This window comes from Dama dama, chromosome 22, assembly GCF_033118175.1.
Source record: "Dama dama isolate Ldn47 chromosome 22, ASM3311817v1, whole genome shotgun sequence".
NCBI classification, from domain to species: Eukaryota; Metazoa; Chordata; class Mammalia; order Artiodactyla; family Cervidae; genus Dama; species Dama dama.
This window is the reverse complement of record NC_083702.1, coordinates 13604162-13630719: the sequence shown is the minus strand read 5'-3', so window position 1 is coordinate 13630719 and position 26558 is coordinate 13604162. Positions and strand designations below refer to the sequence as shown.

General features: G+C 50.6%; 1 protein-coding gene and 1 non-coding gene across 4 annotated transcripts in view; both read left to right on the top strand.

Moving 5' to 3' along the window:
• The window catches only part of TSPAN11 (tetraspanin 11), a 65703-nt gene that overhangs the window by 18104 nt on the left and 21041 nt on the right, over window positions 1-26558 (top strand). For all 3 annotated transcript variants that reach the window (XM_061124709.1, XM_061124708.1, XM_061124707.1), the window contains 2 exons: window positions 12138-12232; window positions 24096-24287. In XM_061124709.1, coding sequence (XP_060980692.1) covers window positions 12149-12232; window positions 24096-24287 — 276 coding nt within the window. In that variant the 5' untranslated portion in view covers window positions 12138-12148. The remainder of the gene's footprint in view (window positions 1-12137; window positions 12233-24095; window positions 24288-26558) is intronic.
• Window positions 11547-11618, top strand: TRNAR-CCU (transfer RNA arginine (anticodon CCU)). The gene has a single exon. It is a non-coding gene; the product is annotated as a tRNA-Arg (tRNA).

Here is a 26558-nt window from a genome sequence, read left to right as displayed (position 1 = left end):
TTCTCTCTTTTCATCATCTTTGACCCAGGTATCCTGGGGAACTAATGAGACATAGTTCTGTAACTGTTATAGTTACAGACTTTCACATGGCTCTTTGGTGCTTATGTTCATCCATCCATTCATTCCCCATCCAGTGATGCACTGGGTGCCAGGAGCATGTTCAGGATACAGACTTAGCTCCAATCTTAGCCAGCGCTGTGGTTTTGGGAAGTGCCTTACGCTTCTCCATGGCGTTGGTGAGTCTGGATGTCAGAGCTTGTGGGCTGGAGAAATCTACAGCAGGTGGAAGGGTTGGGCCAGAAAGAGTCGGGGGCTTGAGGAATGTTGAACGTTGTTGACGCACAATGTAAGCTAGGGGTGAAGAGCCGGGACTGAACATCCATGTCAGGATATTTTTTTAAGTGAAAAAGAGTACTGCCAATCTTCATGTCAAGGCAATAGATGTGAACCAGAACTGTCTAGAGAAACTGGCCTTGGGTGGGCACAATGGAATATATGGGCCCCTGAGAAGAGTCCACTTTGAAGCCAGACGGCATGACTGAATTCCACCCCCTGCTTACTGACAGGCTGGCCCAGGCAGAATCTGTCCCCTCTCTCTCCCTTTCTTCTTCTGTCACGTGGAGTAATGCCTATGCCCACTCATGGGGTTACTGTGAGAATTAAAAGAGGGGGCATTTCCAAAGGGCTTAGGACCATACCTGACATATGGTACGTGATCAGTAAGTATTGGCCCTTGTTATGTGTAAGCACATGATCATACACATGGAGCCTCAGGTGAGGCAGAAATTACGTGCCAGCAGTAAGTCCTAGAATAGAGACGCAGCCTTACCCACCTCAGTAACGGATAGTCATTGCAGTTTTATGTGCTAAGTTGCTTCAGTAGTGTCTGACTCTGCAACCCCATGGACTGTAGCCTGACAGGCTTTTCTGCCCATGGGGTTTTCCAGGCAAGGATACTGGAGTGGGTTGTCTTTTCCTTCTCTATGGTGTCTTCCTGACCCAAGGGTTGAACCTGCATCTCTTATGTCTCCTGCATTGGCAGGCGGGTTCTTTACCACTAGTGATAGTGAAGTCGCTCAGTCATGTCCGACTCGCTGCGATCCCATGGACTGTAGCCCACCAGGCTCCTCTGTCCATGGAATTTTCCAGGCAAGAATACTGGAGTGGGTTGCCATTTCCTCGAGGCCCGCAGACACAGAGCAAGGTAGAAACAGAAATGGGACCAGAACTCAGGTCTCTAGATGCCAAGGCTAGTCCTCCCTGCGTCCTGCAGAGGGACAGAAGGGTTATGGAGGGAATCGGTAGGGGTGATAGCCATCCTCCTCTGGGCTTAATGACCTCATTAGCCCTACTTTGATGACAGAGGCCTTGCCACGATGTCCCATGGAGCCCCACCCATGGGCCCCCCAGGCTGCAGCCCTGCCTTGGAGCCCCTTCTCCCACCTCACAGAGGGTGTTCCTTTCGCAGCATCTTCCTGTGTTGAGAATGGAGATGAGGTGCTTAAAGTTCACCAAAACCCTTGCCGTTTTCCCCCTTCTTTTTCAGTAGAAATATATGTTTTAAAAACGTAATTAAACAAAACTGAGTACACACTCTTTTCAACACACATGGAACATTCACTAAAGGAAATGATTTTTCTGGGCCATAAAGCAAGTCTCAACAAATTTCAAAGGACTAAAATGATACAGAGCATATTCTCAAGCCACAGTAGACTCAAGCCAGAAATTGGCAAGAAAATCACAACTAAAACATTCTCCAAATGTTTGAAAAATCAAGCAACACACATATAATCCTGGATCAAAAAAGAAATGGCAGTGGGGATTAGAAAATACTTTGAAATGAATAGTGAAAATATGACAAATTAAAATGTGCAGGAAGCAGCTAACACAGTACTCAGAGGGAAATACATAGCCTTCAGATGAATCTATTCACTGTGAAAAAGATCATCAAGCTATACACTTAAGATCTCTACACTTTACTATATACTTATTGAACTTCAACTTTAAAATTTAGTAAAACAGGAAATCATCCAGTTTAGCAAATTCACACTAAATACAAATGAGTTAATTCTTAGTTGAAAAATGTCTAATTTTCTTTTTTTTGCCAAAGAAAAGTAATGTTAACTGACTGATCAGGTTCCCGAAATATTTTACAAAACTCTTTGCTAAGGACTTTTCATCAATGTTTTTGGCTGGTATCCTCATGAAGAAAAACTCACTAAACTTTGAAAGTTTTAAGCAGGTATTTCCACACTTTTGCTGGCTAATATTGTGATATACATAATAATGATATACATAACAATAGTCCACAGCAATATGAAATACAAAACTTTGTTCTGTAAGTCTGTTCTGGTCTCAGAGTGAAGTTCATTTCTTTCATCCAGTCATGTTGTCCCTTATTTGATCAACTCGAACAGCTAGGTCTCTGGAAGAGGGGCACTGGCCTACGTTATTGTTCCAGCATTCTGTCATAATCACATAAATCTGTAAAAGGGAAAATAAACCAAAATTACAATGAACACAAAGCGCCATTTTTTAATTGGTGAAGACATGAATTCGGAACTCCCACTTAATTTTTTTATAGGGGCATATGTCATGGCTATATCTACATCCACAGTCATGTTTATGCTATTTATCTAAAAGTCCAGTGAACTGCATAAACTGACCTTAAGTCCTTGGGTAAAAAGAGAAAGAAAATGCATGATTACTGTGGATAAAAAAAATTTTGTTACCTCATCTGGGCATCCATCTGGTCTTGGTAATCTTCCATTATTCTTCAGGAGCTCTATCAAGTGAAACACAATCATCTGTCCTTGTTTGTCATTGCCAATCATACGCATAAATTCCTGAAACACAAACCCACTTTTCAATGACATATTTTTGGTACATTTAATTTGAAGCAGAATTCTCAATTTCTTCCAGTAAATCGGAAAAATCCTGTGTATGTATGTTTCCTTACCTTGAAACTTTTAAAAACAAGACTATTTTAACTTCAAAAAAATAAATAAATAAATAAAATAAAATACAAATGAGTGAGAACATTCAACTATATCTACCTTTTAAGAGAAGGGTATTAAAAGGTATAGGAAAAAATGATTTTTTGCCACACTTTCAAGCAAAATGTCCTTACAGACTGGAAAATTTCAGATGACCCATGTCAGAGAGTTTGGAAGCCTTTCAAATGAAACAGACCAACCCATCCAGCAGGAAGTTGTACAAAAATTGCATTTTAGAAACATATTTGGGTGAAAGAGAGCTTAGAAAGAGAGATGCTGATGAATGATAAGAAAGGGAAGTCTAGGAAAAATAATATCCAAATACATATTTTATAGGTTCATATTAAACATGGTTGATAGAGACCTAAGGAGCTCTTTACTGGAATCAGCCATACTATTTCTAGTATAATCTTCAGTAAAGATCCTCTTCAACCTTCAGTTGCCTTCCGATGTATAAGCTCAAATTGATTTCCCTGTAATTCTATAGAGAGTATAATTCTTTATCATTCTTACCCTGCCTGCTTTCACCACAGGTTAGTTGATAGAGTGTCATGATTTAGAGGCTCATCTTAATGTAGCCTTAGTTAAATATTATTAATATTTTCCTCCTCCCTTCTTTTAAATGACTGTCATGTCTGGACCAATCTACTTTGTCAAAGTAAGGTACTGATTTTCTGCAGGTGCATCCTTCCTGGTCAGCTGAGGAGAAGGTCTCCTGTCATGACCATCGAAGTGGTACCCACTAGTGGGCAGCGGGCTTAAGTAGAGGCTGTGAGCCTGTGTCCCCCACTATCAGATACACGGCCTCTGGTCGATGTTTTCTATCGGGTTACCCATGCCTTGTTCCTCATCAAAGACCTCTTAGGGTGTTGGTTGTAATAATCCCTTCACCCTGCCATGGCACTGAGGTTGTCATCATAGCACACACAGTTCTTGTAAATTCTTCCGCTCATGTGATCCCCATGACCACCCTGCAAGGAAGACAAAGCCGGACCAGCACCAGCCCCATTTCACAGATGAGAAAGCTGAGGCCCAAGAGGGCCTATGACCTGCCCAGGGTCTCACAGCCATAGTTGACAGCTGATATTCACACCAGGATCTTCTAACCCGCCGACTAATACTGTTTTTGTTTGTTTGATGATTCTTTTTTTTTTTTTTCACTGTGCTGCATCTTTGTTCCTTCAAGTGCTTTCCTCTGGTTATGGGTTGTGGTGCTTGGGCTTCTCATTGCAGTGGCTTCTTTTGTTGCAGAGTCCGGGCTCTAAGGTGCTCAGACCTCAGTAACTGTGGCATGTGGGCTCAGTAGTTGGGGCTTTGGGCTCTGGAGCACAGCCTCAGTAGTTGTGGCGCACTGGCTTAGTTGCTCCGAGGCATGTGGGATCTTCCTCGATCAGGGATCAAACCCGTGTCTCCTGCATTGGCAGGCAGATTCTTTACCACTGAGTCACCAGGGAAGCCCTCCCTGTTCACTGATTCCTATCATAAGCGCTAGGGAAGTCCTCATTTCCTAGGTCAGACAGCGATTTATTTTTAAGAAGGACCCAGTAAAAACAACAGAGAGTGATACTTGCCTAACAGGCAGAACCTCCAAGACTGTGTATGTATTGCTGCAGAGACGCAGAAGGCAGACAAACCACCTGCTTTAGGTTCTGAGCGCAGCCACGACTAATCCATTGAATACACATTGGCACTTGCACATGAAGTACGAAAAAATAGCCCCGTACTTAGGAAAATATGTGTCTCTGGGGATTTAGATTAAGAGTTTTTGGTGTTGGGATTTTAATTTGTTTCACCTCTGGCACCATCCACATGATGCTCTAAGTAGCATTTGAACCTATGTGTGGTCCAGAAGAGTCACCTGCATCCCTACCTGCCCACAGTAAACACGATAATGTAATGGAACAAGCCGGTGGTCACCCAGAGCCCCCAGGCCAGCCGCAGTCTTGCTATAGCACTCACAGCTGCCGATTCTCAGCCTTGAGGTCAAGGAGATGGAAGAGCAGGGAGGAGGGCATGGTCCCCTACAGGGTCCCCAGGCATTTGGGGTCTTGGTGGCACTCCTGACCCAGGATCCTGCCAGGATCAGAGAACACTGGCCCCGCCCCCTCATGCAGTCCCCATCTGGGGTCTATGCCAGGCAAAGACCCCTTCATTCAACTTCAGCCAGAGGCTGCCGAGCTGGAAGCAGTTACAAGAGGCCAAAACTAGAACTTTCCAAAGACCAGTAAACATCTGCTCCCACTCTCATGCCCCCCTCCACTTTCTCATGCTGTGCCTCGGTTTCCCCCCCAGTAAAAGGGCTGATAACCCTCCCGTGGTTGTTTTCGGTGTTAAATCAGCTAGTGCACAGACAGCCCTGAGTGCAGTGCTTACCACGTTATGTTGCTGCTGTTAGTCACTAGGTCGTGTCCGACTCTTTGCAACCACATGGACCCAGGCTCTTCTGTCTATGGGATTCTCCAGGCAAGAATACTAGAGTGGGTAGCCATTCCCTTCTCCAGGGGATCTTCACAACCCAGGGTCCAACCCACATCTCCTGCATTGGCAGGTAGATTCTTTACCACTGGGCCACCTGGGAAGCCCCTAAGCACCTATTAGCATTTTAGCAAAAGTTAATGATGATGATACGTATATCAGCCAATCAGAATCCTCTTGGTGGCCATGAAGCCAGAAGGCCAGCTCTCTGTCCTGCCATTAATCTGCAGTGTGACCTTGGCCACAGTGTGACCGCCCCCCCCCACCGCCCCCCGCCCATCCCGGGGCTCAGCTTTCTCAGTTCTCAAAGGGGCCGAGTCAGAAATGCTGGGTTATGACCAGCTGTCTCTTTTGCAGGCCTGAGGGAGCCCCACTTCTCGGACCCCTTCAGAGGGACGGCCCACCCACCAGGACTAGGTCAGGCATGTGGAAATGAAACAGAGAGGGAAGAGGGTGAAGAAGGACCACACACACAGCAGCTGCAGCCAAGGTTCATTCCAAGCCTATGTTCAGTTACACGTTAAACCACTTAGACTGTTTTTTCCTTTCCAACTGTTTGACCATCACGCAGGCCTGCCTTTTGTTGACCAGGAACCCAGAGCAGGAAAGTGGCACTTATCTAACTGATGGAGAGGGTGGAGCTGGTTTTTCCACAGCAAATATACTGGCTTTGTTTTTATTTTAGAATCACCAAGCTTCCCCCACACCCCAAGTATGGGATCTCTCCACTTGAGAGATGGAGGCTCAGGGCACCTCCAGCCTGAGCTAGGGCTCGCAGGAGCATCAGAGAATAAGGGGTTGGTGAGACCCCGGGAGTAGAGGGTGTATTACAGACAGTGTATTATTGTGGTGGTGTTGTTGTTGTTCAGTCACTAATTCATGTCCGGCTCTTTGTGACCCCATGAACTGGGGCCCGCCAGGCTCTTCTGTCCATGGAATTCTCCAGGCGAGAATACTGGAGTGGGTTGCCTTTCCCTTCTCCAGGGGATCTTCCCGACCCAGGGATCGAACCTGGGTCTCCTGTACTGACAGGTGGATTCTTTACCATCTGAGCCACCAGGAGTGAGGGTCAAGGAGGCAGGGTCACCTCTTCATACCCACAGGATTTTCTGGGATCCTGTGACACAGTTGACTATCATCCCCTGAGGGGAGGGGGGGTCTCTGCCCTGCCTGCCTCCCCCACCACTGTCTATCTCATACTCCTTAGAGGAGCGTCCTCCCATTGATTCCTGCCCACCCAATGAAACCCACTTAAGAAGATGAGTCTGTTTCTGAGAAATCACGAGACACTCCTTGGGAAAATGGTTCTGGAAGATGATCCGAAGCCTGGCTCCTCCACTCACTGGGGGTGGAGGACAGGGGCGCAAGGGGTCAGGAGAAAGCCTATCAGGCAGCTGGGGTTTGCTTTCCTTTCCTGGGGCTGCTGCTGCCATTCCCACCCCCACCCCTACTACAGGCCTCCCCAGGAGATGGTCTTAATCACAGGGGAGGGCTGAGGAGAGCGGGGAGAAAGGAGGGTGGGGAGGAGAGTGCTGTAAGCCTGCCGGGCCCATCTGGAAGCACTCGGGCCCACCCACCCGCCTTTAGCCCATCCCCCCATCCCTGGTCACTAGCCAGGAGGGTTTAGTAATGTCTGTGGCATCTTTCCCCTTGAGATGGACATGCAAATCACCCTTCCTTACAAAGTCAGAAACACTTCCCCACCCTAACTAGGCCTTCTAGCTGCTTCCCCCGCCTTCTCATTTGAAAATATCTACCTTGGGTCTCCATTCCCTCTCCGCCCTCACTGTTGGATCCCTAGCCCTCAGCATCCTCCGCTGATGCTGCTCTGGCAAAGGTGAGACCTGCCAGGCTCTTGGGACTCAGCAGCACGTGGCCCTACGGCCCACTCCTGGCTCCCCTGTTCTCCTTCGGCCCAGTCCCTTGTGAATCAGTCTCCCCGAGGCTGCTTCCTCCTCCCAGGATCTTTCCCCGGCTGCCTCCTAGCTGTATGTGCGCCTGCCTTCAGTGTCTGACCCCTGCTCTCCAGCCCGCTGCCCCTAGCCCGGTTCAGACCCTGCTGTCTTTCTCTTGGACACCAGCCTCAACTGTGCCAACTGCTTAACTGGTCTCCCAAGCACCCAGTCGGCCCCAACCCCATGCTGCCCCTGTCTGGGACTCTCTCTGAAATGTGGGTCTCGTCAAGGGACTGCCTCGCTGAGCACTTAACCGTGGTTCTCATCACTTCAGGATGTGAGTCTAAGCTCCGAGGCTTGGCTGCCCATGGTCTGACCCCGACCTGCCTGTACACCTCTCACTCCTCCACTTATAGCCTGCACCAGTGAACCCCAAAGTGCAGACAGCCGATCTACTTAGGATTCCTGTTCCTAATTACTCTCATCTTTAAAAAAAAAAAAAGCAAAATTAAGCTTTGATGATATTTACTGTATAGATTGACAATAGTCCATGAATAAAATTTATAAATAAATATACATATTTATGGGATATGCTGAAAACATTTTAGTGATGAAGTATACAGTTAGAAGAGCTTGGTGACCAGTGCCCAGCATCACAGCCCATCTCCCTGCCCATCCTCAGTGACCCTGTTCGCATTCTCTGGCAGACGTTTGTACTTAGCACTCCATCCACCACACCAGGCTGAAGTTAGCTGCGGGTGATAGAATGTTCAAACACATACCTTAAAGAAGCCATCAGTTCTTTTGTTCTCTCATATAAGCTAAGTCTGGAGGTGAACAGCCCACAGATGGTGTAGCAGCTCCAAAATCATCTGAGATCCAGGCTCTTTGAACTGATTGCTCATGGTTTTCAACTCATGGTTTCCAGCTCATGGTTCAAAATGGCTGCTTGAGCTCCAGCCATTCCATCAGCCTTCCAACTTACTAGAAGGAAGGGGTGAAGAGAGACATGCCTTGCCTTACTTTTAGGATATTTCTGATTACTAGAGATAAAGAATGGCATTTACTAATTATAAAGGGGTTGATCCATCAGGATGATATCACAATACCAAATCTATATATACTCCAAGATATATGAAGCAAAAATGAACAGAATTAGCCAACAAGGACATACTGTATTGCAAGGAAACTATGCTCAATTTCTTGTAATAAACTCTAATGGAAAATAACCTGAAAAAGAAAAAAAAAAATATATATATATATATACTATCTCAATATCTTGCAATAACCTATAACGGAAAATAATCTGAAAAAGAATATATATGTATAGAAAAATAACATATGTATATATACATATATGTATATATATTCTTTTTCAGATAAATACATATATTATTATATAATATATATATGTTATGTATATATATAGTTTGCTATACACCTGAAACTAACACAACATTGTAAATCAATTATATTTTAATAAAAAATGTTTTAAAGAAAACAATAAATAGAGTTGAAGACAGACATACAAGTTCACGGTCCTAGTGAGAGTCTGATATACCTTTTTTAAGAGCCAGTAGAGCAAGCATACACAAAATCAGTAAGGATGAAGCTGTAAAAAGTACAACTAGCAAGTTTGACCTAATTGATGGCTGTGGAACTATGGCAGCTCACAGTGACAGGATTTACCTTCTCAAACACACGGGAAACGCTCGCCCAAAAATGTTACTTTAAGTAGGTGCATACACTGCTTCTGCTTCCATGCCCTCTGCCATCAGTTAATCCCGGCAGAACCCAGCAGGGAGCGGGGCTGGAAAGTGTCATCTGCTCCAGGTGGCCAGGTGCCCACCTGAAATGGGGGTTTCTGGTCCTAAGGCTGAGGGGGAACAGGTGTTAGGGAAGCCAGCAACCTCGGTCCTCCTTGCTCCCTTCCCCTGGCAGCTCTGGTCCCAGCAGCAGTGCGTGGTGGATAAGGCTGAGTCAGAAGCTCCTCGTTCTGTTCTGGTTTTACCACTTACTTGCTCTGTGACTTGGACAAGTTATTTAACCTCTCGGAGCCTCAGTTTGTTTATCTAGCAAAACGAGAATAACTCTACTTCATACCATCTCATTCATCTGGCATCATCGACTCAATGGACATGAATTTGAGCAAACTCCGGGAGATGGTGAAGGACAGGGAAGTCTGGTGTGCTGCAGTCCATGGGGCTGCAAAGGGTCAGACACGACTGAGCGACTGAACAACTACTACTTCGTAGGGCTATTGGGTAGCTGGAACAAGATCAAGTGTGTAAAGCACTTCGTCCTGGGCTTGGCACATGATAAGTGCTCAGTAAGTGTTACCTGCACAGAGAGGTTAAGTAACTTGCCCCATGTCACACAGCCAGGAAATGACAAGGGTAGATTTCACATCCAGGCATCTGGCTCCAGGCTAGTTCTGATACTTCTTTGGGTACCTCTGCCACTCCCAGCAGAGGGCCCCACAGATGGTAGGGCCCCATGGAAGGAGCACAAAACAGGGAGGATAGGAAACCATTAGCCATGCAACTTAGAGTTATGTTAAAGTGTGTGACTTAACTCAGATGTGTGTTAATTTCCTCATTTCTTCTGCAGAAGGTTGGATTAAGTGAGCCCAGAGGTTTCTGCTGACCCTGACATTCCACAGACCCATGCGGTTCTGTCTTCTCTATCCCTAGTGGCTGAAACTTTGCCATTAGAAATGTATGATTTTAATTAAATCCTGTCATCTGCCTGAACTCCTCTTAAAAATACAGTTTCCTTCGGAGCATCCTGATGCCTTGGTTTGCAGGTCTGGAAAAGGCTCTGGTGCATGGGTCCAGTGGGCCCCGGCTGGGAGGGGAGGACCAGACCCAGGGAGAGGAGAATGCAGACGGGAGAGGCCGAGCCCACTGGCCAGAGGGTCCCTTCATAGGCACCTGCATAGTGACCTGCGTGATGACTGTGTAATAGCTCCTGGGCCAGTCGCCTAGCCAACTCCAGCCACTTTTTTTATAGGGCTTCCTTTTTTCTCCTTCTGTATTTTTTCTGCCACCCTACCTCTCAGACTAAATTGGAGAAAAATGGGTTTTGCCTTTTTTTAACAAGAAGACAAAATCTTAAATTACCTTATTTGAGGTCTGCAAATAGAAATCCCAAATAAGACAGCCACCTCTTCTTTTCTCTCTTCCTCTTGCCTTGTCTCAGGAGCCCCTGAGCTTGAAATAAAGTGCAGAGCAATGGCTCTGGAGGAAGTAATGTGGGTCGGATTGGTACCAGTCACCAAGAGTGGGCAAGGCTGCCCGATTGGACAGGGGTGGGAACTGGGGAGAAGGAGACAGAGGTGGGCAGAACCATGGCCTTGCTGCTCTGGGTCTGGAATAAAAGAGTTCCCCCTAAAGGGGCTATTCCTTAAGGAGCAGCTACGCTGAGTGTCAGCGTGTGTGCCCAGGGGATGAGAAGCCTGAGGAAGGACCACAGAGGCTGCTGTTGGGACTTAGATGCGAATGAGACCACTGGGCACAGTGACCTTTCACCTTCTCATCCCACTGACGCCAGAGCCCAAGGAGCCCACCGGTGGGCATCAGGACTAGGGGAGGGAGCTCTGGGGCAAAGACTAGGAGTTCTACGGCCAGCCTCCTGGTTTTAATCCCTGCCCCAGGCAATCAAAATTAGCCAACCGAGATTTACCTTGTGCTGGGGACTGAGGTCAGCCCCTCACAGAGACCATCCCATCGAGTCTGCGACACATCCCGCCAAGCAGGCATCGTCATCATTTCCTCCCGTCCAGATGAGGATACAGAAGACGAGAGGTTCCCTAACTACCCAGATTCTCACGTGCCTGTGACAGATAAGGGCTGGAACCCAGGCAGCTGGGCTCCAGAGCTCTTGTCTTCCTCCTGCCAAGCCCCTCAGCCACTTCCTTCTTTGGAAAGTCGATGTGCCGGGGGCAGGCGAGGTGGCCTGGGGATCACTGAGGCCCTTTCTGAGCACGGATGCTCTGATTTGAGGTTCGTGCCTCACCTCCGTGTGCAAAGGTCTTGTTCAAATGATTGCAGGATTCCACTGCAAAGCAGGTGCAAATAGTGTGTGCGTGTGTGTGTGTGTGTGTGTGCATTCACGCACTTGTGTCTGGCAGCCCTGCAGAGACAGGGCAGAGAGTAAGAGCAGAACAAGACTGGAGACTTCCCTGGTGGTCCAGTGGCTTAGACTCTGCACTCCTGATGCGGGGCCCCAGGTTCGATCCCTGCTCAGGGAACTAGATCCTACATACCACAACCAAGACTTCACATGCCACAGCTAAAGATCCCACATGTCGCCACTAAGACCCAGCACAACCATGGAATTCTCCAGGCTAGAATACTGGAGCGGGTAGCCGTTCCCTTCTCCAGGAGGTCTTCCCGACTCAGGGATCAAACCCAGGTCTCCTGCATTGCAGGCAGATTCTTTACCATCTGAGCCACCACAAAAGTCTGTTTAAGAAGAATACAAAAGGACGCTGCAAAGTTGGTAGGAAGACTTGCAGGTTAGACCTACGTCAGAGGAACCAAACCAAGATCCACAGGCCTAGAAAATTCTGTCTGGGTTACCTCCATTGTATGTCTAATGGCCTCTGGGTTTTTCTGTTCTTTGCTCAGGGTTGCACACCCCCAACCTCAGAGCCCCCGGTCAGACAGGCTTGGGAGCCCCTTGAAGGGAACCTCACTGGGGAGCCTGGCTCTGGGCTGGCGAGGCCGCCTCAGTGGACGCCCTGGCCATGCATGTGTCTTCTTTGCAGGGCCGGCAGCCATGGCCCATTACAAGGTGGAGCAGGACGACTGGCTGACCGTCTACCTGAAGTATTTGCTCTTCGTCTTTAACTTCTTCTTCTGGGTAAGTGCACCCCACACGCTCCCCCCGCCCCCAGCACTGAGCGAGTCAAGTCATCTTTGCTGTTTAGTGAGTCATCACTCTGGCGTTGAGTTTTTTCTTTTCCAAAGACCACTCAGGGGCAGATTCTGCCTGCTTGAGAGCAAATGTGTGCATTTGTCACTGAGGGGAAATGAAAGGTTCAATCCACAGGTTGGCGTGGGCAGCGTCACGGCCTCTGAGAGAAGGATGCTCAGCCTAGCTTGTGTCCCAGCCTCCTCAGCCCGCGGGGTCCACTCTGCCTTCCCAGCCATAACTCGAGGCCCCAGATCCTGGCAGGAAATGCGACGGCCTCTAATAACTGCTTCTTTGTGTTTGAAGCCCATTTGCCTCTTGTGACTCATATTCTCCAGGCCCGAGGCAGAGAGACGCAAGTCCTGGGGTGGGTTGGGGGACGGCGGTAGGGGGTGGCGGGATGCCTCTGTGCTTGGGGAATGGTCTCCATAGTGACCCCGCCCCAGGAAACTGTCCAGACTAGGTCTTCTAGGAGCAGAGGGGTCTGTCCACTTGAGACAACTCTCCAGGTAACCAGGAGCAGAATACCATCAGGTGCCCAAAGTAGCCAGGTACTGGAGTGTGTTTATCACTTTGTGAGATGGTCTCACTGGACCTGGAGGGCTAGGGTGTGGGCAGCGTGGGCAGCCCTGCTGTGAGCAGCTCATCTGTGCTGGCTAAGGCTGTTGTTGTTGTTCATCAGTAAGTTATAATCGACTCTTTTGCGACCCCATGGACTGCAGCGTGCCAGGCTTCCCTCTCCTTTATTGTCTCCCGAAATTTGCTCAAACTCCTGTCCATTGAGTCAGTGATGCTATCCAACCATCTCATCCCCTGTCGCCCCCTTCTCCTCCTGCCTTCAGTCTTTCCCAGCATCAGGGTCTTTTCAATGAGTCGGCTCTTCCCATCAGGTGGGCAAAGTATTGGAGCTTCAGCTTCAGCATCAGTCCTTCCAGTGAATTTCCAGCTAAACAAAAGTTAGCTCTGCAGTGACAAACCTGCATTTTTGCCTGAATAATGTGCTCATTCCCCCTCCCTCCTGCCTGGAAAAATCTTTCATGTTATACGGCTCTAAGAGCTCCTTTTCATCTGCTCGATGGGATGCCACCTAGATTCAAATGGAGTTTTGTTCAAATCAACTTCAGATTTTGAATGTGCCTCAGTTTATCTTTGATTGGTGTGTTTCACAGATGCCCTGAAATGGTGTATGTAAAGTGCTTGATTCTGTCTCTGCACACAGAAGGCACTCAATAAATGCAGTACTTCGGATACATGAGATGTAGAAGGCCCCCAAATGCCACCAGATCAACCTGCTGGTGAGGCTGGGCTAGGTTTCCTTGTTGCCATGGCAAAAGATGCAGTCTCGGAAGCATCTCGGAAAGGCAGAGGCAGAGATGGCCTGTGTCTGCCTTTTCGGTCTTTCACTAAGATGAATGAAATTGCCTAATATGGGGAAGGGTCCTGGCACGGTAGTTAAGGCTTGGTGCACACACCGAGGGAAGGGTTTCAAGGAGTCTTAGAGAGGAGACACGTGATGCTATCTATTCAGTAGTTGAATGATCTGATACTTGTTTAAATGCAAAGTTCCTGAAACAAACCATAAAGTCATTTTATTTGCACCTTTTATCTTCCTGGGCAAGTGTTTCCTGGAAGAGTGAAGTTGTACAGATGAAGACAGTAGAATAATAAAGTCACATGGCTGTGATCAGTATGCTCTGTGGGTGTAGATACTTCCGATTCCCAGAGATAAATCCAGTGGGGTGTTTAGGATACTCGCTGAGTGAGGGTTTTTTTTTTAAAGAAGAAGTATGCTTTTCCTGATCATGAAAGTCTGATGTATCTACTAATAATCTTAAAATGCTGAAAAATATAAATAAGGAAAAATTGGCCCAGTATCTCACTGTCTTGGGTTGCTGAGGAGCCTTAACAAAGGAGCATAAATTGGGTGGCTTCAGACATCAGATATTTGTTGTCTCATAGCTCTGGAGGTCAAAAGTCCAAAGTCAGCTCCCCACACAGACCTCCTGCTCTGAGTTAAAAATACCCCTTCCTGGGGGGCCTGGCTAAACACTCCCGGCCTCCAGAGACCCAGTCAGCAGAGTCTCCTCCCCATGTAGGGGATGGTCAGTTTCAAAGGTTCAAGCTTCGAGGTTCTGCCCCCCGGACCCCCTGCAATCTCAGTAGACATGGGACAGAACCCTGGACAGTCTTCCTTCTCCCGCAGCAGAGCCCAACCTCATGCGTTCGGCAGCACACAGAGTCCCTGGGAATTTTCAAGAATTCTCCAGGGAGGGGTCTTGTCCATGAGGACCCCTCCCACACACCCCAGAATCTAGTGGCTGGTCCTTCCCTCGGAGCAGCCCCTCTTATAAGATGATATCAGAGCCAGTGTCTGCACTGCGGGTGCTCTCCACCCCCTAGATGTCCCCACCTCTTCTCCCTTCCCCATGGAATCTGTGTAGAGCACCAGGGAGGGTCCCCAGACACCCCACTGCCCCTCTTCTACCCCGAGCGCAGCCTCAGAAGGTGCCCTGGATGGCAGAGGCAGATTGATTGGGGTGAACACTCCAAACACTTCCTCGTCAGAACAGTGGTCCCGCCCTGTGCATCTCCTTGCTGCACCGTTCAGATCCGGCCAGGAGACAGTAAGAAAGCCCAGGTCCTCTCCATGGGAGGATTCATGGGGACTCCCCTGGATAAAGACCTTACGTGGATCATCCCTTGCGATGCTCATATCAACCGTGGTGGCCGTACCTCTGTTATCCTCGTCACCGACAGGGAGCAGGCACAGTCAGTTCAGATGCCTTCTTGCTGTCTTGTGATAAGCAAGCTGGAGCTGACATCCAGGTATTTCTGGTCAACGATAATTGAAAATCCAGTTCGTGGCATTTATTAAGCACATGCTGAGTGCCAAGCCCTGCTGTTGGCCCTTGGAGTATGTCTATGGACAAAGCTTCCCATGTCCATGAAGCTCATAGCTGAGGGCTTCCCTGGGCTGTGCTTCCACCTGCATCATCCTAGATAACCTCCTAGCATCCCGAGGCTGTGAACAGCTTTGTGAGAGCCCCGGTTTACCTAGGGGGAAGCCATCTGCCCAAAGCCCCTGAGCTGTGTGCTTGACCATCGGCTCTGATGTCATGCACTGCCTCCAGCTCTGAGTCCTACACGTTCCCAGTGTCCTGGGGGTACATGCTAAGCCGCTTCAGTCGTGTCCAACTCTTTGCAACCCTCTGAACTGTAGCCCTCCAGGCTCCTCTGTCTATGGGATTCTGCAGGCAAGAATACTGGAGTGGGTTGCTGTGCCCTCCTCCAGGGGATCTTCCTGACACAGGGATCCAACCTGCATCTCTTATGTCTCCTGCAGTGGCAGGCAGGTTCTTTACCACTAGTGCCATCTGGGAAGCCCATGAGTTAGTGACACAGTAGGGCATGCCAGGAAGACTCAGGCTCAAGTTCTAGCTCAAATTCAGACTATTGTCTACTGTCATGGTGCTGTGGACTGAGTCCATTGGGACCCATTGGGATTCATGTGTTGAAGCCTGAATCGTCAGGGAGGCTCTATTCGAAGACAGGACATTTAGGAGGTAACTGAGGTTAAGTAAGGTCATAAGACCTGCCTCTTGAGAAATCTGTATGCAGGTCAGGCAGCAACAGTTAGAACTGGACGTGGAACAACAGACTGGTTCCAAATTGGGAAAGAAGTACATCAAGGCTGTATATTGTCACCCTGCTTATTTAACTTATATGCAGAGTACCTCATGAGAAATGCTGGACTGGAAGAAGCACAAGCTGGAATCACGATTGCCAGGAGAAATATCAATAACCTCAGATATGCAGATGACACCATCCTTATGGCAGAAAGTGAAGAAGAACTAAAGAGCCTCTTGATGAAAGTGAAAGAGGAGAGTGAAAAAGTTGACTTGAAGCTCAACATTCAGAAAACTTAAGATCATGGCATCTGGTCCCATCATTTCATGGCAAATAGATGGGGAAACAGTGGAAACAGTGACAGACTTTATTTGGGGGGACTGCAAAATCACTGCAGATGGTGACTGCAGCCTTGAAATTAAAAAACGTTTACTCCTTGGAAGAAAAGTTATGACCAATCTAAACAGCATATTAAAGAGCAGAGACATTGCTTTGCCAACAAAGGTCCATCTAGTCAAGGCTATGGTTTTTCCAGTAGTCATATATCGATGTGAGAATTGGACTATAAAGAAAGCTGAGCACGGAAGAATTGATGCTTTTGAACTGTGGTGTTGGAGAAGACTCTTGAGAGTCCCTTGGACTGCGAGGAGAGCCAACCAGTCCATCCTAAAGGAAATCAGTCCTGAATATTCATTGGAAGGACTTATGTTGAACTGAAACTCCAATCCTTTGGCCACCTGATGTGAAGAACTGACTCATTGGAAAAGACCCTGATGCTGGGAAAGATTGAAGGCAGGAGGAGAAGGGGACAACAGAGGATGAGATGGTTGGATGGCATCACCAACTCAGTGGACATGAGTTAGCTTCGGAAGTTGGTGATGGACAGGGAGGCCTGGCGTGCTGCAGTCCATGGGGTCACAAAAAGTTGGACATGACTGAGTGACTGAACTGAACTGAACTGAAGGTCATAAGAGGCTTCCCAGGTGGTGCTAGTGGTAAAGAATCTGCCTGCCAATGCAGGAGACTTGGGTTCAATCCCTGGGTTGAGAAGATCCCCTGGAGAAGGAGTATTCTTGCCTGGAGAATCCCACAGACAGCAGAGCCTGCCGGGCTACAGCCCATAGGGTCACAAAGAGTCAGACACGACTGAAGTGACTTAACACGCACGCACTCACAGGAGGTCATAAAGGTGGGGTCCTCATCCCATAGGGTTGGTGGCCTTACAAGTGGAGGAGGAGCGCCCTCTCCAGAGGACACTTGAGGACACAGTGAGAAGACAGCTGTCCGTAGGCAAAGAAGATCCTCACCAAAACTGAATCAGCCAGCACCTTATTTTGAGGACTTCCCACCTCCAAAACTGTGAGAAATGGAAATAAATTTCTGTTTAAGTCACCCAGCTATGGTGTTTTATCACGGCAACCTTGAGCAGGCTAAGACATTAGGCAAATCACTTCATCCCACCGAGCCTCACTGTTTTCGTACGTCGTATGGGACTCCCAGTACCTGTAAGAATTAAAGATTAGTATCGAGGAAAACATTTCGCGCTATTTCTGGCACATACTGGGCACTTAGCTGCTCTGCATCGCTACAGTGATTAGACTAAGGGGTTGTGCCTCACCTCCAACAGCTTTTTCTGTGTCCAGAGCTCTGACTCGATGGCTTTGGGGATCATGACCCATGTAAGCAGTTCATGAGCGCATAAGAAATGCTTCCACGAAGCTAAACTTACCTTTCCTGTGTGCTGTGCACTCATGTTTTCTCTCCCACGTCATGGGGGGTGTTCTGTTCTGTGTTTTAGTGGCGGTTGCTGTTTCTCCTCTTGTTTAGTTGCTAAGTCCTGTCCAGCTTTTTGTGACCCCGTGGACCTCAACCCACCAGGCTCCTCTGTCCATGGGATTCTCCGGGCAAGAATACTGGAGTGGGTTGCCATTTCCTCCTCCAGGGGATCTTCCCGACCCAGGGATCAAACCCATGTCTCCCCTGTTTCCTGCATTAGCAGGCGGGTTCTTTACCACTGAGCCACCTGGGAAGCCCTTTAGTTCAGGTTGCATCCCTCCCACCAAGTTTATCTCACAGCCCTAAATGGTTGCATCCCAAAGTTTGAAACACCCAGAGCAATGGGATAGGGGTTGGGGGGGGGGGCGGTGATTCAGGTGCCAGTTATGCAGAGCAAGGTCTTGATGAGATTTTAAACCAAGCCTCCACCAGCTGCCAGTGCAGCACAGTTTGAGGGTTATAAATCATTTCACTCTCCAAAAAGATCCTACAAGCACTCTGTAATTATCCTCACTCCCGTTCCGTAGATGATAAAATGTCAGCTGAGCTGGTTCCCAGAGGTCAGTTCTGGGCTTTCTGACTCTGAGTCCGCTGCTCTTCCTTCTCCATAGACCACGGACACGTAACCACAGCCTTAGACCCACCTCGCTGATGCCCGTGTGAACTCCCAAATGTCCCCAGGGGTCAGGGTTGAACCCAGATTAAGATGTGTTTTGACGGCATGGGCAGTTTAGACATGCAGAGTGTGAAGAATATAAGCAAAACTGAAGTAGCATGGCAATACACACCCACGTTCTACATCTGAGCTCCACCCACCTCCGGACCCCTACCCCCTACTCATCCCATGCCTGCCCCCCATCCTTCACCATCACCTGCCCATGATTCCCCCACTCCCACCATGCAGTTCCGTTAACGCAGAGTTGATCATGCCCATCTCACCAGCAAGATACAGCTCTGGGTCAGGAACCAAAATGCCAGTGTTTTCATGACCCTAAAATGAGCGTGACCCAGGCTTGCTAGGAAATGCTTTACTCACCCTCCCATGTCCTGCATGGGTCCCTACAGTTTCCATCCCTCTTGCAATTTTGCTCTCTAACTTATTGTTTTAATTAGCTGCTTGGCTGTGTTAATAATGAAGGTTTTCCCAGCCTCCCAGGAGCTGTGCGGGCTGGGAGAACCGGGGAGCAGCAGCTCCCTTCCCTGGAGAGGCGTCTCTGCTCCGGAAGCTCTGTGCTGTCTGGGATGCTGGCTGCTGAGTGGGCATCTCCCTCAGGGGCCCATGGGGCTCAGCCTCCGGGAAATCCCTGGGATCCCCTGGGAGGACACGGGCCAAGACGGGAGGGAGCTGTGATGGAGGACTCGCCCAGCCAGGGGGAGAGAGGTGGCTCGAGAGCACCCCTCCAGGGTCCCCAGGGAAGGAAGAGGCTCTGCTCACCTCCCTGCTGAGGGGAGAAGCCTTCACTGTTCACCATCACCCCCACAGAACGTGACCTGTGCCTGCCTCCCAGAGCAGGCCATCCGAGGAAGAACAGCTGAGGGGCCCTGTGGCTGGCGTTTCTGCCACATCCCATCTTAAGATGCCAAAGTCGCAGGACCCCATGGTGCCCGGGCATCCTGCCTCTTTGAGCTGCAGCATCTGCTGGAGGACAGGCCCTGCTTGGGGCGGGGCTGCTCATCTGGTCTGCCCAGGGCCATGGTGGGGAGGCCAGTCCAGGAGAAAGCCTGGGGTGGCTGCTCTGAGACAGTTTGCTTGGAGGAATCCCCTCCTGAGTCTTGGCTGGGGGCCTTGGGTGCTGGGTGCTGGGGGTGATTTTTCAGTGGGGACCCCAGGTGGTCAGCCCCGGAAGCACACACACTGCCTCTGGAGTGAGCGGGGACCAGGAGGCCATACAGGGTGGGCTGTTATTGTTGTTGTTGAGTGGCTAAGTCGTGTCCAACTGTTTGCAACCCCATGGACTGCAGCACACCAGGCTCCTCTGGCCTTCACTATCTCCTGGAGCTTGCTCAAACTCATGTCCATTGAGTCAGTGATGCCATCCAACCATCTTATCCTCTGTCATCCCCTTCTCCTCTTGCCCTCAATCTTTTCAGGCATCAGGATCTTTTCCAATGAGTGCACTCTTTGCATCAGATGGTCAAAGTATTGGAGCTTCAGCTTCAGAATCAGTCCTTCCAGTGCATATTCAGGGTTGATTTCCTTAAGGATGGACTGGTTTGATCTTGATCTCCATGCTGTCCAAGGGACTCTCAAGAGCCTTCTCCAGGGTGGGGTGGGGGCATGAAAAACCGTGGCAGCACTTGGGGTGGCCAAGTGGTGGGCTATGAGGTCAGAGGGGGACAGGTCCTTACTGTCCCTGCAGGAGAGTGAAGTGTCCAGAGTGACCCAGGGAGGCTTGGTTTGGGCAGTGGTGGTCCCCTTGATGAGGCTGCTGGGGGTGGGGAGTGTGGAGGACTGAAGTGGCTCTAACTGGGTGAACTCACATCCAGCTCCTAGTCCTTCAAGTTCAGGTGGTGCTTGGCCCCTGGAAGCCTGTAGCAAGCACTTGAGGGAGAGGAAAACACTGTCACCTGTGTGATCCCACTCCAGTCCAGGGACCTCCAGCACTGGGACCCCCACCATCCTGGGCCTGCTCCATCGGCCGGTCCTTCGCCGACCCCAGCACAGAAAGCCTTTCAGCGGCCACACAAGATAAGGAGAACCTGCAGTGGCTTTTCCACTCTGCCTGCTTTCGTTTTCTGCCTGCAGCCTGAGGTCTCTCTGGACCAGCGTGTGCAGCCACTCAGGCTAATCCTCCCTGTGATGACAAGTGACTTTTGGCCATGTTTCTCTTCTATAAATGGGCCGTTCCTAAAATTACACAGCCTGGGTGCCCTGCCGCCCCTCCAGGCCTGCGTGTGTCCTCTTGGGTAAGAAGGCCAGCTTCACCCTCTGCAGGGTTTTTCTGGCTGATTGGCTGCAGGCTCTGGTTTTGAAAGATGTACCTAATATTCCACAGGAAACCAACCCAGTTTCTGCAAAGAGCCAAATGCTGTTGGATCAACTCTATGCAAATAGCCGTCTGCCCAGCTCAGCGGGGTCATTTGGCTCCAGCCCGAATCGTCCTCCCCTGGGGCCTCTTCCACTGCTCTTTCTGCTGACCCGGCATCTCAGAACTGCTTGTTGAAAGCTATGAGTGCTCTGGGTTTTTTTGTGTGTGTGTTTTGGGTTTTGGCCCACAGGCATATGGGATTTTATCTCCCCTACCAGGGATCAAACCCACTCCCCCTACATTAGAAGGCAAAGTCTTAACCACTGGACTAACCAGGGAAGTCCCTAAAGATGATTTTCTAAACAGCCAACCAGATTCCAACGAGGACACCCCCTGGAGGACTTAAAACCCACTCTGTGTCCCCAGGAGACACACGGGATACCCCAGGGGAGGGTTGGGGGCCCCATTGACTCGGACTTCTTCTGAAGGTCAGAACAAGCCTGGGTTTATTGCTCTCCAGACCCAAATCAGAGCACTGTGTCCACCCAGACCCTCCTGTGTGGGCAGGGGCCCTGCTGCCCCCATGTCTGAGCTGCGGCCCCACTCCCTTGTAAGACCCCAGCCCATCTGTGACCGCAGGGCACCCTCTTCCTTTAGGGGTCAGTGTGCGCCTCCCTACTTCCTCCCCTGGGAGCACGTAGTCTTTTCCTTTCTTGCATGATCTGCTTTTCATCCCTTTGAACCAAAAATCCTGCTCCTCGCTACCCCACCTTCTAAAGTTCCCATCACAGCGAGCACCCTGATGCAGACAGGGAAGGGGGTGGGCAGTCCAGAGCCCAGCCAGGCGCCTCCAGATGGTGGCCCAAAGGGAAGGTGTTCTTGGGGTCCTGCTTGGGGAGGGGGGACAGGACTCTGACCTCTGTTAACTAGGAAACTATTTAGTGGTTCTCAACTGGAAGCTACTGGAACTTAGTAAAGGAACCATACCAGGTCCCACCCCCAGTCACCTGAGTGATGCTCCGGGGTCCCCAGGCAGTGCAGCCCGACTAAGAAGTTCTGTCTTAGAGGATGAGAGATGGCGGGGGCCCCAGAGGCATCTATGCTGGGGTTGTTGTCTTTGCAAGCTGGGGCCACGACCCCTGAAGCAGGGCACATTAGTTCATGTGGATGGCATTTCCCTAGGCACTGTGTGCAGAGCTTTTTATCAGATTCTCAGTGGGTTCCTTGTCCCCCAGCAAATTAGGTGTCCCCAGAGCAGTCCATGCCCATCCCTTTGGGTGGTTCTAGATCCAGTGTAAGCCTCTGGGGTTGACAAGCCTCGTGGATGATGTGCAGGTTTCTCTAAAGACCCTACATGCGCTAAAAGTTAGAGCCCCTCAATGTGGTCACGTTGGCTGTTTCATGCTGCTCAGAATCTCTTCTTGGTAGTAGCATGTTCCTTTGATTAATAAGAAATGAGAAATGAATTATCACTTAATACACTGCGTTTGGTAGACAGAAGCCCTTCAAAACCTAAGATCTGCGGGAGAAAGTCATCAAAGGGGCCCTTGGTGACTAGAGGTTGGGACCCGCTGGCCTAATACACCCACATTGTTTGAGAGATGGAGACATGAGACCCAGAGAGGTTCAGGAACCATCTTTAGGTCACACAGCTAGTTATGCACAGTTGAGACCCTCAACCCCAAGCTTCTCAGGTGGACTGTAGGGGCAGAAAGAATATGTGCAGAATAGTTTGCTGGAAACTCTCTTTTGACACAATCCCACGAACCCAGTTGTAGGAAATCCCTTACTGGTCATGGAGGTTGTGTGACCAGAGATAGCCCATGCGCTCAGAGGACTGGAAAGCCCATCACAGTCCAGGATTTCATCAGATCTAAGATACCATCAGTTGTAAGATACACCCTTGTTTTCTGTACCACGAGGCAGGAGTGTTGCCAAGTGTGGTTGCCAGATGCCATTGACCATAAGATGTACCTTGATCTTTGTTGTTGGTGTTCAGTCACTCAGTTGTTTCTGACTCTTTGGGACCTCAAGGATGGCAGCACACCAGGCTTCCCTGTCCTTCATTATCTCCTGGAGTTTGCTCAAATTCATGTCCATTGAGTCCGTGATGCCATCCAACCATCTCGTCCTCTGTCATCCCCTTCTCCTCCGTCCTTCAGTCTTTCCCAGCATCAGGGTCTTTTCCAATGAGTTGGCTCTTCGAATCAGGTGGCCAAAGTATTGGAGCTTTGGCTTCAGCATCAGTCCTTCCAATGAATATTCAGGGTTGATTTCCTTTAAAATTGACTGGTATGATCTCCTTGCAGTTCAAGGGACTGCAAAAAATTTCGATCTTAAGAGATGTTACAATGTGAGAAAAAAAGTGTCATGGAATCAGAGCAGGTGGATTCCACTCAGAGCTGGTTCTCTTACCTGCTGGAGGTGCTAAGGGGGAATAAAATGGTCCTTAGAAGGAAACACATGTATCTGAAAAGCAGGAGTGAGTCGAGAGCCTCCCAGCCCAGTGTGTGCAATCCCAGGTTGGAATACTCAGATTGGTCCTCAGCAGACTTGGATCTACGTCTCAGTCTTGAAACTTGAGGGCTGTGCTCATGAGCACATTCTAGTCCTTCCGGCTTCTGTTTCTTCATGTGCAAAAGAGGGGAAATGTGTGCTCCCGCCTGCCTGCCCTGAGCCTCTGGACTCTTGTAAAGCTCGGAAGAGGACATAGGAAGTTGAGTCCTAGAGGCGCCTGGTGCAGACTCATGGTTAAGGAGCCCCCACCTGCCCGCAGAGGTCCCCGTCCGGCCCCTGGAGGACACGCACATACACTCTGCCCGGGCATCGCAGCCACAGGAAGGGTCATTGAGCCTCACTGCAGGAGGAACAGGGCAGGTGTGTTCCCAGGGCCCCTTCCGGGGATCAGGGCTAGAAAGGATCAGTCAGCAAACAGGACTTCTCCCCTCCTGCTCAATGTCCTGCTGTCCCAGAGTGACTCCAGCCTGTGGGGGGGTGTGTCCCTCCTGCCGAGGGGGCAGCACGGCTGAGCCACAGGCCAGGGCCCAGAACTGGAGCCAGCTCTGCCCCGTGTCTCCCCTTATTGGTGGCCATCGGGTAGCTCCTCTTCTTCTGGGGGCTTGTCCTCCATTGGTAGAGCACACTCAGGTAAGAAGCCCAATCGTGTGGCCCCCCCAGGGCTATGAGAAGAGGGCTGGTGAAAGTGTCCCTCACTCGCGGCAGGGACGCACGGGCATTGTGGTGGGAAGCAGGGGGCTGGGGGGTCAGACCCGGATTCTCGCTCTGTCCCTGCTTCTCCCCTCGACCGTGGACAAGCCTCCGTTTCCCCATCTGCTAAACGGGCAGCCAGACCCTTCCCCTGGGCTCCTCCAAGGACCAAGCGAGTGGATAGGCGAGAAGGGCCCCGTGTGGAGTGGGCGCTCAGACCCCATGTCCCGCAGGTGGGGGGCGCCGCGGTCATGGCCGTGGGCGTCTGGACCCTGGTGGAGAAGAGCGGCTACCTCAGTGTCCTGGCCTCCAGCACCTTCGCCGCCTCCGCCTACATCCTCATTTTCGCGGGCACCCTCGTCATGGTGACCGGCTTCCTGGGCTTCGGCGCCATCATCCGCGAGGACAGGGGCTGCCTCTCTGTGGTGAGTGCCTACCCGGCCCTGCCCGGTGCCAGGGCAGAGGGGGCCACCCGCCCGGGGCCTCCGACCACCTGTTCCCCCCCCACCCCCAGACCAGGCTGCGTGCTGAGAGCCCCACTCGGTGACACCGGCCCCGGCTCTGAGGCCTGCGGAAGGCTGGGGAGGGGCGGGTGGCCACGGGCCTGCTGTTGCCACCGTCTCCAGGTTCTTATTAGGACGGAAGCCAGGAGGACACCTCCGTGGTGGTGGAAAAACTGCCCCCTCACCTCCTTCCCGTCTCCTCCTCTTCTTCCTCTGTCCAGGTTTTATCATGGCGATTTCCAAACCTAGGCTAAAATGAAAAGAACATTTTCATGAAGCTCGTGTCATCACCCAGACTCACCTCCACCATCTCAGAGCCAATCCTCTCTGCCTGCACCATCCCCCACCCCTGCCCCGCCCCCACCCTAGACCCTGTCAGTGCCTCAGGGTATACCCTGGAAATCAGGATTCTCTTTTTAGAAAGGGTAACGACAAGACCGTTATCATACCTAGAAACCATTAAGAGTTGTTCTTTATTTTATTTTTTTTAGAGTTGTTCTTTAATATCATGAAATAACCAGGCAATTTCAGATTTCCCCCATTGGGCCATAAGCTATTCTTTTTTTGTTTTTTCAGTTTATTTGAATCAGGATGGAAGTGAGGTCTGTGTGTGAAAGTCGGTCGAGTTGTCCCTCAGGTCTCTCTCGGTCTCTCTGCTCCCCATCAATCTCCGACTCTTCCTCGCAGTGTATCTGCTGGAGGAACCAGGTCATTGATGGCTCTGCTCCCTCCCCATCTGGACTTTCCCATGCCATCCTGATGCTGCTTTGGGAGCTGGATGTAGAAGCTTGGTCAGACTCAGGTGGGATCGTTCAGGCAGGTGTTTGTTTCATGGGTGAGGTGGGCACAGGCTCCTTGACAAACACCCCATGGGAAGCTGGGAAGACCGCCCCCTACCACCACCACTGCTGGCCCTGAGCACCAGGGAAGGAAATCAGGGCTATACCCTAGGGGGCAGAAGCTGGAGTCCCACTCTGGACTCCCAGGCCTGACCCTCCCTCCCTCCCTCCCTCCTGGGCACCTGTCAACAGATCAGGCTCCCTGGGGCACGGCTGGTGTCTCCCCCTTCATGTCCCCAACCACAAGCTCTGTGTGGGCAGTAATTAAAAAGTGTTAGTCACTCAGTCGCATCCAACTCTTTGAAACCCCATGGACTGTAGCCCACCAGGATCTTCTGTCCATGGGGTTCTCCAGGCAAGAATACTGGAGTGGATTGCCATGCCCTCCTCCAGAGGATCTTCTCTACCCAGAGATCGAACCCAGGTCTTCTGCATTGCAGGTGGATTCTTTACCATCTGAGCCACGAGGGCAGGGGAGAGAGGCTGCAAAACATTCAGACGTAGACAGGAAGGGCCAAGGCAGATCCAGTCTGAGTCTCAGTGAGGAACCAGGTTGAGCTACAGGGATCAGGTGACGGGAAGAAGCCTTGAGGTCAGTACCCACCCCCCGCCCCTCTTTACGTGTCCACTGCTGACCCAGCAGCCTGGGACCCGCACATCCAACCAGGGAGAGGAAGCTCCGTCCAGAGGGGCTGAGCCCCGGGCCTCTCTCACCAGCTGTGACCTAGTTTTAGCTCTGGATGCAGCAGTGTGCGTGTCCAGGCTCAGCGGGATGGCTCTCCGCTGCCTGGAAGAAGTTCTTAGTTCTGCTCTGAGGATCGCCAGAGCAAGGTGCGGGCCGTGGCATATGGTGCCCGGGGAAGGAGGGAGCGTGAAGGGCCACAGGGACCAGCCTCCAGAGCATGGCTTTGACCTGACCTGTCCTTCCAGCCATGGGACGGGGGTGCCCTGAGCCAGCCTGTCCCCAACAATATCCCCCATGCCTGAGTCCCAGCGAGCCTGCTGATGCCCCTGATTGGACCACTGTGAGCTGGATAAGGGAGAACACAGGGCCTGACTGAGTGACCAGGGATGCAGTGTGATGGGGACGGGGAGGTCCAGCTGTGATGGGACAGAGGTTTACAGGGGCTGGGGCCACTGGGCTCTTCCCCTTGGCATCCTTGGGGACCAGAGGAGAGCCAAGGGGTCCATAACCGACCTGCCCAGTGCCGACCGCAGCCTCCCCTTCCTACACCGTCCATCTGTGAGACCTGTCCCGCCATCCGGCCTCCCCAATCACAGCCAGACTATCACGTGGTCTGAGACCTGCACTGGGGAGGTAGGTGGGGGGGGGGCAACCAAGCAGGGAAGATGC